This window comes from Prionailurus viverrinus, chromosome E3 (genome assembly GCF_022837055.1).
Source record: "Prionailurus viverrinus isolate Anna chromosome E3, UM_Priviv_1.0, whole genome shotgun sequence".
NCBI lineage: Eukaryota > Metazoa > Chordata > Mammalia > Carnivora > Felidae > Prionailurus > Prionailurus viverrinus.
In genome coordinates, this window is record NC_062576.1 from 5,156,749 (window position 1) to 5,171,007 (window position 14,259).

Here is a 14,259-nt window from a genome sequence, read left to right on the forward strand (position 1 = left end):
CGTCCACCCGCCCTGCAGCCCTCACCTCTGGCAGCCACCAGCCTGTATTCTCCGTGTCTGTGAGCTTGGCTTTGGGGGATTTTTTTTTTTTATATTCCACATATAAGTGAGATCATACAGTATTTATAAAAGTATATAAGTCTATCTGACTGATTTCAGTTAGCATAATGCCCTCAGTGTCCATCCGTGTTGTTGCAAATCGCAGAATTTCATTCTATTTTATGGTCATTGTACATGCACGTGCACACACACCACCTTTTTTCCATTCACGTGCTGATGCGTGCTTACGTAGTTCCCACGTCTTGGCCGTTGCAAATCATGCTGCAGTAAACGGGGTACAGCTCTCTTTTCAAGTTAGTGTCTTCATTTTCTTTGGACACGTACCCAGAAGTGTAATTGCCGGATGACATGATAGTTCCACGTTTAGGTTTTTGAGGAGACTTCACACTGTTTTCCACAGTGGCTGCACCAGTTTGCTTTCCCACCAGCAGGACACCGGGGTTGCCTTTTCTCCGCATCCTCGCCAGCACTCGTTATTTGTTTGGGGACCTTTGTTGTTTTACTAGCCATTCGGACGAGTGTCAGGTGATATCTCATCGTGGTTTGGATTTGCATTTCCCTGGGAAGTAGTGATGTCGAGCATTTTCACGTACCTGTGGGTCACGTGCATGTCTTTTTTTGGAAAAAAGTCCATTCGGGGTGCCTGAGTGGCTGTCAGGCATCCCACTCTTGATCTTGGCTCGAGTGTTGATCTCAGGGTCGTGAGTTTGGGCCCCGTGTTGGGCTCCACACTGGGTGTGGAGTCTACTTAAAAAGAAAATGTTTAGGGCCACCTGGGTGACTAGGTCGGTTAAGCGTCTGACTCTTGATTTAAGCCCAGGTCATGATTTCATGGTTCACAAGATCAGGCCCCATGTGGGGCTCTGTGCTGATAGCATGGAGCCTGCTTGGGATTCTCTCCCTCCCTCCCTCCCTCCTTCTCTCTCTCTCTGCCTCTCCCCTGCTTGTACGCGTGTGCACTATCTCTCAAAAATAAACATTTAAAAAAAAAGGTATTGGACGCCTAAATGGCTCAGTCAGTGAAGCATCTAACTTCAGCTCAGGTCGTGATCTAACAGTTCGTGAGTTCGAGTCCCACTTTGGGTGAGCCCTGCTTCTCTCTCTGTCTCTCTCTCCCTCTCTCTCCGTCCCTCTCTCCCTCCCTCTCTCCCTCTCTCCCTCTCTCCCTCTCTCCCTCCCTCTCTGTGCCCCTCACTCACTGGTGTCCTCTCTCTCAACAACAAAAACAAAAAAACCACAAAGTGTTGCTTAAAAAAAAAAGAATGTTCTGCTCCTCTGCCCATTTGTTTTTTAATTTTTTTTTTAACATTTATTTATTTTTGAGGCAGAGACAGAGCATGAACAGTGGAGGGGCAGACAGAGAGGGAGACACAGAATCTGAAACAGGCTCCAGGCTCTGAGCTGTCCGACAGAGCCCAACGCGGGGCTCGAACTCATGGACCGTGAGATCATGACCTGAGCTGAAGTTGGCCGCTTAACCGACTGAGCCACCCAGGTGCCCCTGCCCATTTTTAAATCTTACTGTTTTTCTGCTAGTGGGTTGTGTGCCTTCTTTATATATTTTGGGTATCAACCCCTTGTCAGAGGTATGATTTGCAAATGTTTTCTCCCATTCTGCAGATCGCCTTTTCGTTTTGTCGGTCGTTCCCTCTCTCTGTGCAGAAGCTTTTCGGTTGGATGTGGTCCCTCCCTGTTTAGTTTTGCTTTTGTTGCCTTTGCTTTTGGGGTCAAATCCAAAAAGTCATCATTGAGACCAATGTCTGGGAGCTCACTGCCTGTTTTCTTCTGGGAGTTTTATGGTTTCAGGTCTTATATTTAAGTCTTTCATCATTTTGAGTTGGGTCGTGTTGTGGTGTAAGATAGGGGTCCAGGTTCATTCTTCTGCACGTGGCTTCGGTTCTCCCAGCACCATTGCTTGAAGAGACTCTTCTGGCCGCCTCGTATATTCTTGCTGCTATGTTGTAAATTAGTTGGCTTTATTTCTGGGGTGTGTGTCTGTTTTTATGCCAATACCATACTATTTTGATTACTGTAGCTTTATAATATCGTTTGGAATCCGGGAGCATGATGCCTCCAGCTTTGCTCTTCGTTCTCAAGATTGCTTTGGCGATTTGGGGTCTTTTGTGGTTCCGCATACATTTTAGGATTAGTTCGTCTATTTCTGTGAAAAATGCCATTGGAATTTTGATAGGGATTGAGCTGACTCTAGATTGCTTTGGGTAGTGTGGATATTTTGACAGTATTAATTCTCCCAGTCCGCGAGCATGGAAACCTTCCCATTTATTCTTGTCTTCAGTTCTTTCATCAGGTCTTAGGGTTTCCAGTGCACACGTCTTGCCCCTCCTTGGTTAAATTGATTCCTTCGTGGTTTTGGGGTGCAACTGTGAGTCGGATTGCTTTCTTATTTTTCTTTCTGATAGCTCATTAGCTCATGCCAACAACAGATTCCTGTTTACAAGTACCTACCTTGTGTTATTGTGCTTCGCAGGTACTGCTTCACTTTTAAAATTTTTTTTAAATAAGTAAAGGTTTGTGGCAGCCCTGCCTTAAGCAAGTTTGTTCGGACCACTTTTCAAACAGCATCAGCTCACTTTATGTCTTTGTCACATTTTAAAGGTTCTTGCAGTATTTCAGTTTTTTTCATTATTTTGTTATGTTGACGTGTGATGGGTGGTTATGACTCACTGAAAGCTCCGATGGTGGTTAGCATTTTTTTAGCAATAAAGTATTTAAAAAAAATTTTTTTTTTTTACGTTTATTTATTTTTGAGAGACAGAGACAGAGCACAAGCAGGGTAGGGGCAGAGAGAGAATGAGACACAGAATCCGAAGCAGGCTCCAGGCTCGGAGCTGTCGGCACAGAGCCTGAGGCAGGGCTCGAACTCACAAACTGAGATCATGACCTGAGTCGAAGTCGAACGCCTAAACGACTGAGCCACCCAGGCGCCCCACAATAAAGTATTTTTTAATTACAGTGTGTACATTGTTTTTGTAGACACATCGTTGCACACTTTAAATAGACACTGCACGCTTGGGGCCCCTGGGTGGCTCAGTGGGTTAAGCGTCTGACTTTGGCTCGGGTCATGATCTCGCAGCTCATGAGTTTGAGCCCCGCCTCAGACTCTGCTGACAGCTCAGAGCCTGGAGCCTGCTTCAGATTCTGTGTCTCATTCTCTCTCTGCCCCTCCCCTGCTTGAGCTCTGTCTCTCTCTCTCGAATATAAAGAAACATTAAAAAAAGTTAAATAGATGTTGCACACTTAATAGACTGCAACGCGTGTAAACAGAACTTCTCTGTGCTGGGAAACCAAACGATTCACGTTAGTCGCTGTACCGCAGTATTTGCTTTCCTGCAACCGAACCTGCGTAACACTGTGCCCCATGTTATGTCCGGAGTCGTCCTGCAGCCTACAACTCTCCTGAATTTGTTTCCTGATTATTTTTTTAAGTTCGAAAGTATATTTTTCTTTTCTTAACATACTTAATCCTACATCATTTTCTGTCCTAATGATAAAAGAAGTTTGTGCTATAATTTAAAAAGAAGGAAAAAGGGGAGGAAGAAAGAAATTTGTATCCATCATGGAAGTTTTGGAAAATGTAAAAAAGTGGAAAGATCAGAGATTTTCTACCCAGAAATCACACTGGAACTATTTAGGTTTGTTTACTTCTAGCTGCTTGTGTGTGGCTATGCTTTACAAATTAACAGTTTTTACTTGAGAGAGAGAGCAGAAGCTGGAGAGGGGCAGAAAGAGAGAAAGACACAATCTTAAGCTGGTTCCATGCTCAGCGTCAAGTCTGACAACACAGGGCTGGATCCCACAGCCCTGGGATCATGACCTGAGCTAAAAATCAAGAGTTGGCCCAATCAACTGAGCCAGCCAGTCACCCAGACGTAATATTTTGTATACATTATATCCTTAAATATTGTTTGAGAGCATGTTTTTTTATGTAGCTGCTGAGTATTCTATTATCTGGTTATGCCATTTCTATTCTATGGATGGAAATTTACATTTTGTGTTACTATTGGTAATTATAATTATATTTAATAATTATAATTCCGTCCATTATATTTATATATAAATATTTGTATACCTTTCCAATTTTTAAAGCTTTTTTTTTTTTTTTTTTTTTTTTAATGTTTATTACTTTTGAGAGAGAGACAGAGTGTGAGCCAGAGAGGGGCAGAGAGAGAGGGAGACACAGAATCTGAAGCAGACTCCAGGCTCTGAGCTCTCAGCACAGAGCCAGATGCGGGACACGAACTCACCAACTGTGAGATTATGACCTGAGCTTAACCCACTAAGCCACCCAGGTGCCCCTTAAAGCTCTTTTTATGTTAAAATATACATTTATACATATCAAAAGACATGAGTGACTTCTAAAAAAGTTTTCTTAATGTTTATTTTTGAGAGAGAGATAGAGAGGAAGCCGGCGAGGGCAGGGAGAGAGGGAGACACAATCCGAAGCAGGCTCCAGTCTCTGAGCTGATGGCACAGAGCCTGATGTTGGGCTCAAACCCACAAACTGCGAGATCATGACCTGAGCCAAAGTTGGACATTTAACTGACTGAGCCACCCAGGTGCCCCAACAGGAATGACTTTTTTTGTTTTTATTTTTTTATGTTTTTATTTTATTTTGAGAGACAGAGTGTGATCAGGGAAGGGGCAGAGAGAGAGAGGGAGACACAGAATCCAAAGCAGGCTTCAGGCTCCAAGCTGTCGGCACAGAGCCCGATGCGGGGCTCGAACTCATAGACTATGAGATCATGACCTAAGCCGTAGCCCGACGCCCAACCGAGTGAGCCACCCAGGTGCCCCAGGAATGACTTTTTAACTGAATTTTTGAATTGTGAAACATTTAATACAAAATTTACATTTTCTGAGAAGGATAAGCAAACATCTTTACAACGTGGATGCATTTTGCCATGTGAAGAAAAGTCTACACACAAGACCTATTGTAGGATTCCAGTTATCTCACCTCCTGGGGTGGGGGTGGGATTGATGGCCAGAGGACACAGGGGGCCTTTGGGGGTGCTGGAAACGTTCTTTATTGTGATGGTGGTGGCAGTTAAGCAGTTAAAGCATTTGTCAGGACTTGTCCACTCACATTGGGTGATTTTGCTGTGTCCACCTCAATAAAGTGGATTTAAAAATACACACAGCTCTCCGTACCCACATTGAGAAACCAAGCGTTCAGTGACTTAGAATTCCCTGTGCGTCCTCTCCTTCCCTGCACATACTCCCCATCCTGACCTTTGTGAAAATTCTTCCTTTGCTTTAAAAAGTAGTTTTACCGCTTATATTCAGGTCTCCACATAGCAGTTTGGATTTGTGTGGTTTCAGAATTTATAGAACTGGATTCCTTGTCTGTTGAGTTTCTACTTTGGTGGTGTTCCTTTTGCCCATTTTTCTGTCAGGTCTTTTGCTTCCTCGATCTGCAAACACGTACATTATGTAGTCCGTTCTTTTGCAGTTGCAAGTAAGTGTCGTGAATATGCTCTCCTGGTCCTCAATGTGCTTTGTACTTGCATTGAGTCCTGTCTTCACTTCCTTCCGTTCTTGATTTTAACCTTCATTTGTCAACCTTTTATGATTTTTGTTTCTTATTTAAGAAATCTTTTTCAGGGCACCTGGGTGGCTCATTCGGTTGAGTGTCCGACTTTGGCTCAGGTCATGATCTCATAGTTTGTGGGTCGGAGCCCCGCATCAGGCTCTGTGCTGACCGTTTGCTCAGAGCCTGGGCCTGTTTCAGATTCTGTCTCCTTCACTCTCTGCCCCTCCCCCGCTCACGCTTTGTCTCACTCTGTTTCTCAAAAATAAATAAATGTAAAAAAAAATTTTTTTTTTTAAGAAATCTTTTTCTATGCTAAGGATTCGAAGCTCATCTTCTTTATTCCAACAGCTCTTAGTCTGGCCTTTCACCTTTAGGTAGATCTTTAGTCTGTGTTTAATTGCGTTTTTGTGTGCGGTGTGAGTCTGGGATCCAGTCATTTCCCCCTCACACAGCACAACATCGTAGCCCTTCCCCTGCTGCCAACACGAAGTGTTGGCCTCTAGTGGTGCAAATCTAGTGTGCCTTTTGCTTTTGCAAGAGCTTCGTGGCTGTTCTTAGCCCTTTGCACCTCATATCAATTGTGGGATCAACTTTGCAAGTTCCGTAAACAAAAAGCTTAGTTCTTATTTCAGCTGCCTTTACTTTCTAGTTCACTCTGGAGGTAACTAACACATTACTGAGCCCTCCAGCCTTTGAACATAAAGTCGCTTTTAAAGTATTCCGGGACCCTTTAATGTCTTCCAATTAAATTTTATCATTTTCTCCTTTGGCTGACGTAGATCAAGCTCATAGAAATTTGTCTTTCGTCTTGTATCCAACAGCCTTGTTAAATTTCCCTATTTAGAATTCCTCTGCAGATGCTTTCTTTTTTTTTTTTTTTAATTGTGTATAATAACTTCACAAATGACAGTTTTCTTTTTTTTTTTTTTTTTTTCCCCTTTCGGGGCTGATCACCATTAAAATGTCCTGTGTCCTTTTGCAGTCAGTCCCTTCCACCCACCCCCACGTATCCAAGGATCTTTTTGTCACTGTAGTTTTCTCTTCTCTAGCATGTCATAAATGGAATCCTACAATATGCTGTCTTTTGTGTTGCGTTTCTTTTACTCAGTAAGGTGCATCCGGGTCACATGGGTGTTTGCTTTTTTCCTAAGTGCTTGTAGAATCTCCTTTTAATGTACCTTGCTTGAAAGGTTTAGATCCCCCAATCTGTGAAGGCCTAGTCACATGTGGCAGATGGCTGCCTCTGCGGTCTCCCACTCCTTGGGGGACTCCCATCAGACAGGCATTACTGCCTTGCTCTTACTGCACGTTGCGAACTTGTCTCTCGCACCTTGTCTCTCTGTTTCCAGTGCTACCTTCTGGTTAGCTCTTCGGATTCCCGTACGAGATCACTAACGCTCTCTTCGGTGCTTATGATCATCTTAAAATGGAATTTTCATACAGAAATCACAAATTCAAACCAAGGTCAAGAGAGCAGAAGCCACCATTTAATCAGCTTCAGTAGTTTATTAACACGCCGAATCTTCAGGTACCCCCTGCTTCCCACAGATCCCATGGCACGATTACTTTGATGCAAATCTGAGACCTATCATTTTATCCGTAAATATGCTGATTTCTATAGCATAGAGCACTTTTAAAAAAAGTTAATAATTTCTTCGTACCAATAACTAACCGATCACGTTCTCCCAATGATCTCATAAATGTTATAAATTCCAAACAAGATTCTCATCACATTGGATATAGTGGATTTGTCTTGTAACTGTATTTTTTTTGTTAGTTTTTAATCACATTTAGTAGTGTACATGCAGGCAATCCAGGAAACAGAAATTCTGTAAACTCTCTTAATGTATAGATTTCTCATTTCCCTCTATTTCCGAAACAAGTTACTTGTTGTGGAGAATCCACATTCTGGATTTCCTTTCTTGTATATTCACCATGTCACGTAACATGTTCCTGCGTACCGCTGGCTGTGTGTCCTAGAAGATGGTAGTTGTGTCTAGAAACTTGACAGACTCAGGGTTGATTTTTTTTGACAGTAATGCGTGGTGGGAATGGTACGTGATTCCTATTGGATCACCTCAGGAGACACCGGTCTGCTGGGCTCTGTGACGTTGGCAGCTGGTAACTGATATGTACGTATTTTATTAGAGATTGCAAGATGCTGATATTCTGGCATTCCTTCTACAGTTATTAGCCAAAAATTCAAAAAAAAAAAAACAAAAAAACAATACTTTTCTTCCAAGTACTTGGTTATCTGAGGTATAAGCTTCTCACAGTTTAAGCAGAACAGATGCATGAATGCTTGAATCTTTCCCTCTCCTTAGCTGTGTGCCGAGTGCTGAATCGGTATTCTAGCATTCTCCAGAGGTGGACCTTACTTCTTTGAAACTATCTCAGCCCATTGCAGCAGAGTTGCTGATGTTCCCACCGTCCCCTTTTGGCCAGCGGAGTCCCTTCAAACCAGGCTTCTCACCCTGCCACGGCCCCGGGTGTCGGACAGGTGTCTCCTTTCTGGCACCACAAAACGTTCTCAGGTTTCTTGCCCGGTCCTGCCATCTGGAAGCGGCAACCATCTCCCCATGGAGTACTGTGTTGTTTTTGAGTAGGAAATGGTATTAGAGACTGTCACCTGGGCACCGGGTGCCCCATTCCTGCCAGGCGGGGTCACGGTTTCTAGGCCTTTTCGGTGCTAAGAGGTAGGAAATGCTGTTGTTACCCCAAAGAGGAAATGTATCCTTACTTCATATTGACACTTGCAACTTAAAGATCGGGATTTTTACCGCAACTGTATCTTTTTTTCTCTTATGCTAAAAATCTTGGTTTCCTCTAGCCCCGGTTTTTAGTAGGTCCACAGAGCCGTGTGCTCACCGACGTATGTGTGCAGAGGCCACACAGACTGATCACTTTCGGAATGCTCATAGTGGAAGGATTGCTGCAGGCGGTTTGGGTTTTTTTACACTTGGTTTTGTTCTTATGTAACATCCCCCCCAGGGATGGACAGCCAACTTCTGTTGTTGGAAGCTCACCTGAAATAATCCTTCCGTTTGGCTAATACACCGCCAGGTTCATTTCTTTCACCCTCGATGTTAGGAATGGCTTTCCTTCTTTTAATTTTTATGATTATGTAAAACAATGACATGGTTCCAAAGACAACTGTACAGAGCAAGAGACACTCAGAGAGGTCTCCTTTCCATCCTTCTTCCCTGAGGTCACCGTTAGTTTTTAACCTGGCTTTTCCATAATTCTCACCTACTTACATATAAAAGCAAATACGGATACAACTTTGCATTCCTCCTCCTCTCCGATAAAAGGTAGCTAAGTCTTCATGCTGCCGTGGGTGTTGCTGTAACTTGTAACTTGACCGTGTGTCCTGAGACCACCCTCACTCTCCTGCTGCTAAGGACTCGGTACTCCCTGGACGTGCTGTGGTGTATGAATTGAACAGCTCTCCAGGGGTGGACGTTGGGGTTTCCAGCCTCTGCTATCGTAAGCAGTGGTAGCCTTTTGTATCTGTCCTTCTCCGTTTTTGCCAGTTGGTGTTTTTTCTTTGAAGTGTATTTATTTTGAGAGAGCGCACACACCCCTGCACGAGCCGGGGAGGGGCAGAGGAGGAGAGATTGATTCCCAAGCAGGCTCCCGCTGTCTTTGCAGAGCCCGACTTGGGGCTCGATCCCACGAACTGTGAGATCATGACCTGAGCCGAAATGGAGTCGGATGCTGAAGCAACTGAGCCCCCCGGGAGCCCGGCCAGAGTGTCTGTTAGGTCCCTCCAAGCGGGGCTGCGGGGGCGAAGGCACGCGCGTGGCCTGCCATCTGGATCCGGCTGACAGCTGTTTTGGCTTTACTCGAATCCGGGAAGGAGTCGCTCCGACTGGATGCTCTCCACTTTCTCTTCCCCTTTTTTAAAGGGTAGAGAACAGCCCAGGTCTCTGAAAACTGACCTCGGTCACCTGGCAAAGTTGCTCGATTTCTCTTTGGAGCTCTTTGTGGGCAATATAATCCTGAAACTTGACGAATGTTTATCTTTCTGAAATTTCAGCAAATCCCTTTATGAACACTCCAAGAACTTCACCGTGTCGCTTGTGCTAGGCAAGGATATCATCCCCAGGTGAGTCTGCCGGCGCTTCCTCGGGGCTCGGGGCAGCTGAAAGACCGGATTTTGAGCTTCAATCTGGTCTTCTGCTAAACAGGTTAAGTGTGACCAACTTGGAAGATTTGAAGAAGAGAATCTTGCGAGTGATCGCGCACTGTAACAAGCCCAAGGTAACCTGGGGGTGCCCGGAAGAGGGTCTGCAGGAGTTGGAGGCTGTGTGTGCCCCGAGAGGAAGTTTCTCAATTCAGAGGCTCTTAGCCCGGCGCATTCGATGCCGTTGCCCGAGGCTCTCTCTCCCCAGGGTACAGCTTCCATCTGGGGCTCGGGGCCGATGCCAAGGAAAGCACACGGCTCAGTCCTGAAATGCCACGGTTGGAGACTGTGGTAGAACCTTCCCTGTTCCACTTCAGTGATGCGCTTTCTTTGCCCTGTCTTGTGACCCAACAGTATTCTGATGCTTTTGGTCCCAAAGCTTAGAAAATAAGGCTGCCAAATAGAGTTTAAGAATTATTAGTATACCATGGAATGTTGTAGTCATTAGAAATGGTGACATAAATTTACATTTACCAATAGAGAAAGATATCCATGATGTACTGAGAAAAAAAACACTTTTTTTTTTTTTTTTTTTTTTAAGGGCAGATTTAAAAATGATCCACTTCAGCTCAGGTCATGATCTCTCAGTTCGTGGGTTCAAGCCCCGCATCAGGCTCTCTTGACAGCTCAGAGCCTGCTTCCAATCCTCTGTTTGCCTCTCTCTGCCCTTCCCCCAATTGAGCTCACTCTCTCAAAAGAAACATATATATATATATATATATATATATATATATATATAACATATATATAACATATATACACACACACACACACACACACACACACACACATATATATATATTTTTTTTTTTTTTTTTTTTTTTTAAAGGATTCTCAGGGGCACCTGGGTGGCTCAGTCGACTAAGCATCCAGCTCTTGATTTTGGCTCAGGTCATTGATCTCACGGTGCAGGAGATCGAGCCCCGTGTCAGGTGTCGACATCATAGAGCCTGCTTGGGATTCTCTCTTGCCCTTCTCCCTGGCTCACAGTCTTTCTCTCTCTCTCTCAAAATAAATGAACATTTAAAAAAGTAATATAAAAATGATTCTTAGAGGTATGTTTGAAGGCAGCGGATGATAGGTGGTAACAAGGATGTAGAGTTTTTGATGATTTAATTTACTATGAAAACAGTTTACTGACTTTCAAAAAAATTCTTTTAATAAGCTTTCTCCTTACCAACTACTCCCCACTCCTCAAATTTTTAAAAAGTAATGTGCTTAAGGGAAAGAACGAAGCTGGTTGGCGGAACTGCTTAAAAAGAATTAAGGGTCACTTTTTCTCAAAATCTGCATGATGTGGTTTTTACTGTTGCTTCAAGTTTGATGTGGCTTCGTTGTGCAAGAGATACAGGAGTTCGGGCCACTGAGGTCCACGCTCCTAAGACCCGTGGTTTAAACAAACCAGGGAGGCATTTGAGCTCTGAGGTCACCGTCCCACAGCAAGTGCTGTGGTCCGAGGTCTGTGTGGCCCGGGAAGGACTGGGTAACAGGCACCTGCCTTCTTGCTCTGCCCTCAGTACAAGATCCTGCTGCGCGGGTGCTGGTATGAGCTGTTCGGAGGCGACCCTGACAACCTTCCAACAGAGCTGGACGGGGGCGCCCAGGGACACCTGACGCAGCCGCTTCTGGGGGAGCAGAGCCTGCTGACGCACGGGTCCCCGACATACAGCTTCTCCAGCGACTCCCCCCTGGAGTCCCCCGCCAAGTACCCCCATCTCTACCCTCCCGGCAGGATCATCCACCTGGAGGAAGAAGGCACCTCAGGGAGGTGAGTGCGGGCGGCGTGGCTCGGTCCCCCTTGACACGTGCTTCCAGCCAAGGGGGGGCGCTCCGCTAGTTCAGCTTCTGTCTGTCTCAGGTTTTGCCGCGCTGCCGCTCGGTACAGTGCGAGGTGGGCACACGAATCACAGTTCAGCAAAATACTCATCGGCCCGAAGATGTTAACGGACCACATGCCCGACGTCCTGATGAAAGCCTTGGACAGCGTGGTGTCCGACAGGGCCGCCTACGTTTTCTGTCCCCCCGGAGGTGGCTCCAACGTGGACGTGGTGTAAGTAGAGCTACTCTAAACCGCTCGAGGACGGCAGACTCACACTTTTGTTCTTACGTGGACAGTAGCAGAGTGACGTCCGTGATGCCGGTGGATGTCCGTCGATAGGAATCCGTCAGGTACTAGATTTGGTGGTCTTCTGAATCACGGAACGATTGATCACAGTGTTAGCAAGATCGGGTGTCAGGGGAGAACATGGAGATGACGGGACTCGTGTAGGAAGCTTCGGGAAGCTCCAGGGCAATTCCCTGATGATCTCAGAACCGTCCCAGCAAAAGTTGGGATCCACGGCTAGGTTTAAGGACCTGACGGATCTGTGGACTCTCACCGCCCCCCCGTCCCACCTTTTCAATGACAGGGTCTCGTCTTACCACTGTTTAGGAGTCTGAACCCGGCAGACTGAATTTTCCTGGCTACACAATCTTAGTGCGTCACTGTAAGGGTACGGATGGGTCTTCTCCTGGGTGGCGCTAAGGGTCAGCCCCGAGGTCAGGCTGGGAACTGGGGCCACTGCTCCTCGGCGCTCCAGCCTCAACATCAAGCTGCTTTATTTTCACCTATTACTTTGGCTTTTGGACGTCAGCCAGTGGATTCCGAGGGAGTTTATAATAAAGCACTTACACGTGTCGTTCGTGTCTGTACGGTGACGTACTCTTCCACTGGATGTTTGCGGGAAGGCCTGTTTTACTGGCTAGTTTTACAGCAATCGCGTTTGAAAAGCTTTCTGTCTGAGCAAAAATGAAGTCTTCTTGGATAGTTTTTTTTCTTGGAGCTCTGGGCTAAAGACTGAGATTGCAAAGGCATCTGATTTAACCCCACCGAAGCGCTAGGAAATGACGGTAAATTGGTCTCTTTAAAAAGCATAAATACACCAGGATGGGGAGAGAAGAGAAGGAACAAATGGTTGACTGGAGGAAACAGGATCTTACGTGGAGGAGGAAAGACCAGAACTGCCCTGGGTTACAGCTCAGATTCCCCAGGCACCTGGGACAGAGCGCGGCACAGGACTAGTCAGGTGAGCTGGTCTGCCAGAAAGCTGGAAGAAATCTGGCCCTTGGTTCGCTCTGGGGTGGAGGGGGCCCCGGACAGCAGCACACTTGAAGGCAAGGGGATGAGGTCTCTCAGCTTCTCACCCTTGGCTGCCAGAACCTTCAGGAAGATTCTCCCAAGTTATCTGACCTCTAGAGACCCTTCCCTCAGGGCCTCTGAGCTGTCACAGCCATTAACGCCTTAGGTTCCGCAAACCTGCAAAGGCCCATTTAGGAAACTCCGGTTGAGATGCCACGGTAATGTCCAGTTGCTGTGAGTTTGGGTTCTAGACACAGTTCCTGTACACTCGGGGCAGAAAGCTGACAGATCTGAGATGCCCGTGGACGCCACCTGTGGGCTTGTTTCCAATCTGCTTTGTAAAGGCTGTCGACCTTTAAGCCCGAGGCCAAGGACCACCAGGCACGTGAGCGACAAGCGACCGGAAGAAACTTCCAGCTACCCCCACCACAGCTTGCGGACAGAGAAGACCGATCCCGACACTGAAAAAGTGGCAGGAATGAGAAAGAACACCCGAAAGTTAAAAGCAAGCAAGATGAACTCCAAAGCAGCCAGGCGGCGGCCACCTGCAGAAGGGCAGGCAGGACAGAGGGGGAAGTACAAGGGACAGCAGCCGCACGGGGTGTGCAAGGCGGAAGACATCCCACACGACTGCAGTGGCCAAGACGTGAGAGCACGGGTTCCCCACGTGCTGCTTTCTCAGGAAACACCCGGAGAATGTGTTCAGCAAGAGGAAGCAAGTTAAGAGACAAGGAGCCGGGGGCACCGGCTGGCTCGGTAGGTAGAGCAGTGCCTCCTGATCTTGGGGTCGGAGTCTGAGCCCCACGTTGGAGGTAGAGATTACTAAAAAATAAACTCAAAAAAAAAAACCCCAAAAACATCGATACATAAGAAAAGTGGTGGCCAGAGGATTCTGAGACTTTAGGAGAATGCAAATTGCTGAAACTCAGCAAACATCCTGAGGAATTTCGGTATCGGCTGGAAGTCTGCAGTTAAATCGTGAAGCACACAGAAGAGCAAATAGTCTTAATTATCCTCAAAGAAATGAGTAGCTGTGCAGCACAGTCCTGTTCCTCAGTGGCTCAGCCAGGCGCATCTGCACAGTAACACGGATGCTAAATAGCAAACACCAACCAGGATCGGGAAGGAAAGGTATGCCGGGGGTGGGGTGCCACTGGGAAAGAGCCGGGGCTCCCGGGAGGACCAGTGGTAACGGCTGAAACTGAAAACTGCAACCAGCACCAAAGTCCTGTGACTTCGCCAGACCCCCAAGGAGGGGAGGTGGGCTGGAGGGTGAAGCAAAGAGCCGGCGGTCGCATCAGGCACGCACGCCTCTGTGACGAAGCCTCACCCAGCGGGACGGGT

At 46.4% G+C, this 14,259-nt stretch overlaps 1 protein-coding gene across 2 annotated transcripts in view; it reads left to right on the forward strand.

Moving 5' to 3' along the window:
- DAGLB (diacylglycerol lipase beta) overlaps positions 1 to 12,474 on the forward strand; it is a 34,845-nt gene extending 22,371 nt beyond the window's left edge. For both annotated transcript variants that reach the window (XM_047837732.1, XM_047837733.1), the window contains 4 exons: positions 9,651 to 9,719; positions 9,802 to 9,874; positions 11,315 to 11,565; positions 11,656 to 12,474. In XM_047837732.1, coding sequence (XP_047693688.1) covers positions 9,651 to 9,719; positions 9,802 to 9,874; positions 11,315 to 11,565; positions 11,656 to 11,851 — 589 coding nt within the window. In that variant the 3' untranslated portion in view covers positions 11,852 to 12,474. The remainder of the gene's footprint in view (positions 1 to 9,650; positions 9,720 to 9,801; positions 9,875 to 11,314; positions 11,566 to 11,655) is intronic.
- Positions 12,475 to 14,259: the final 1,785 nt, after the last annotated feature.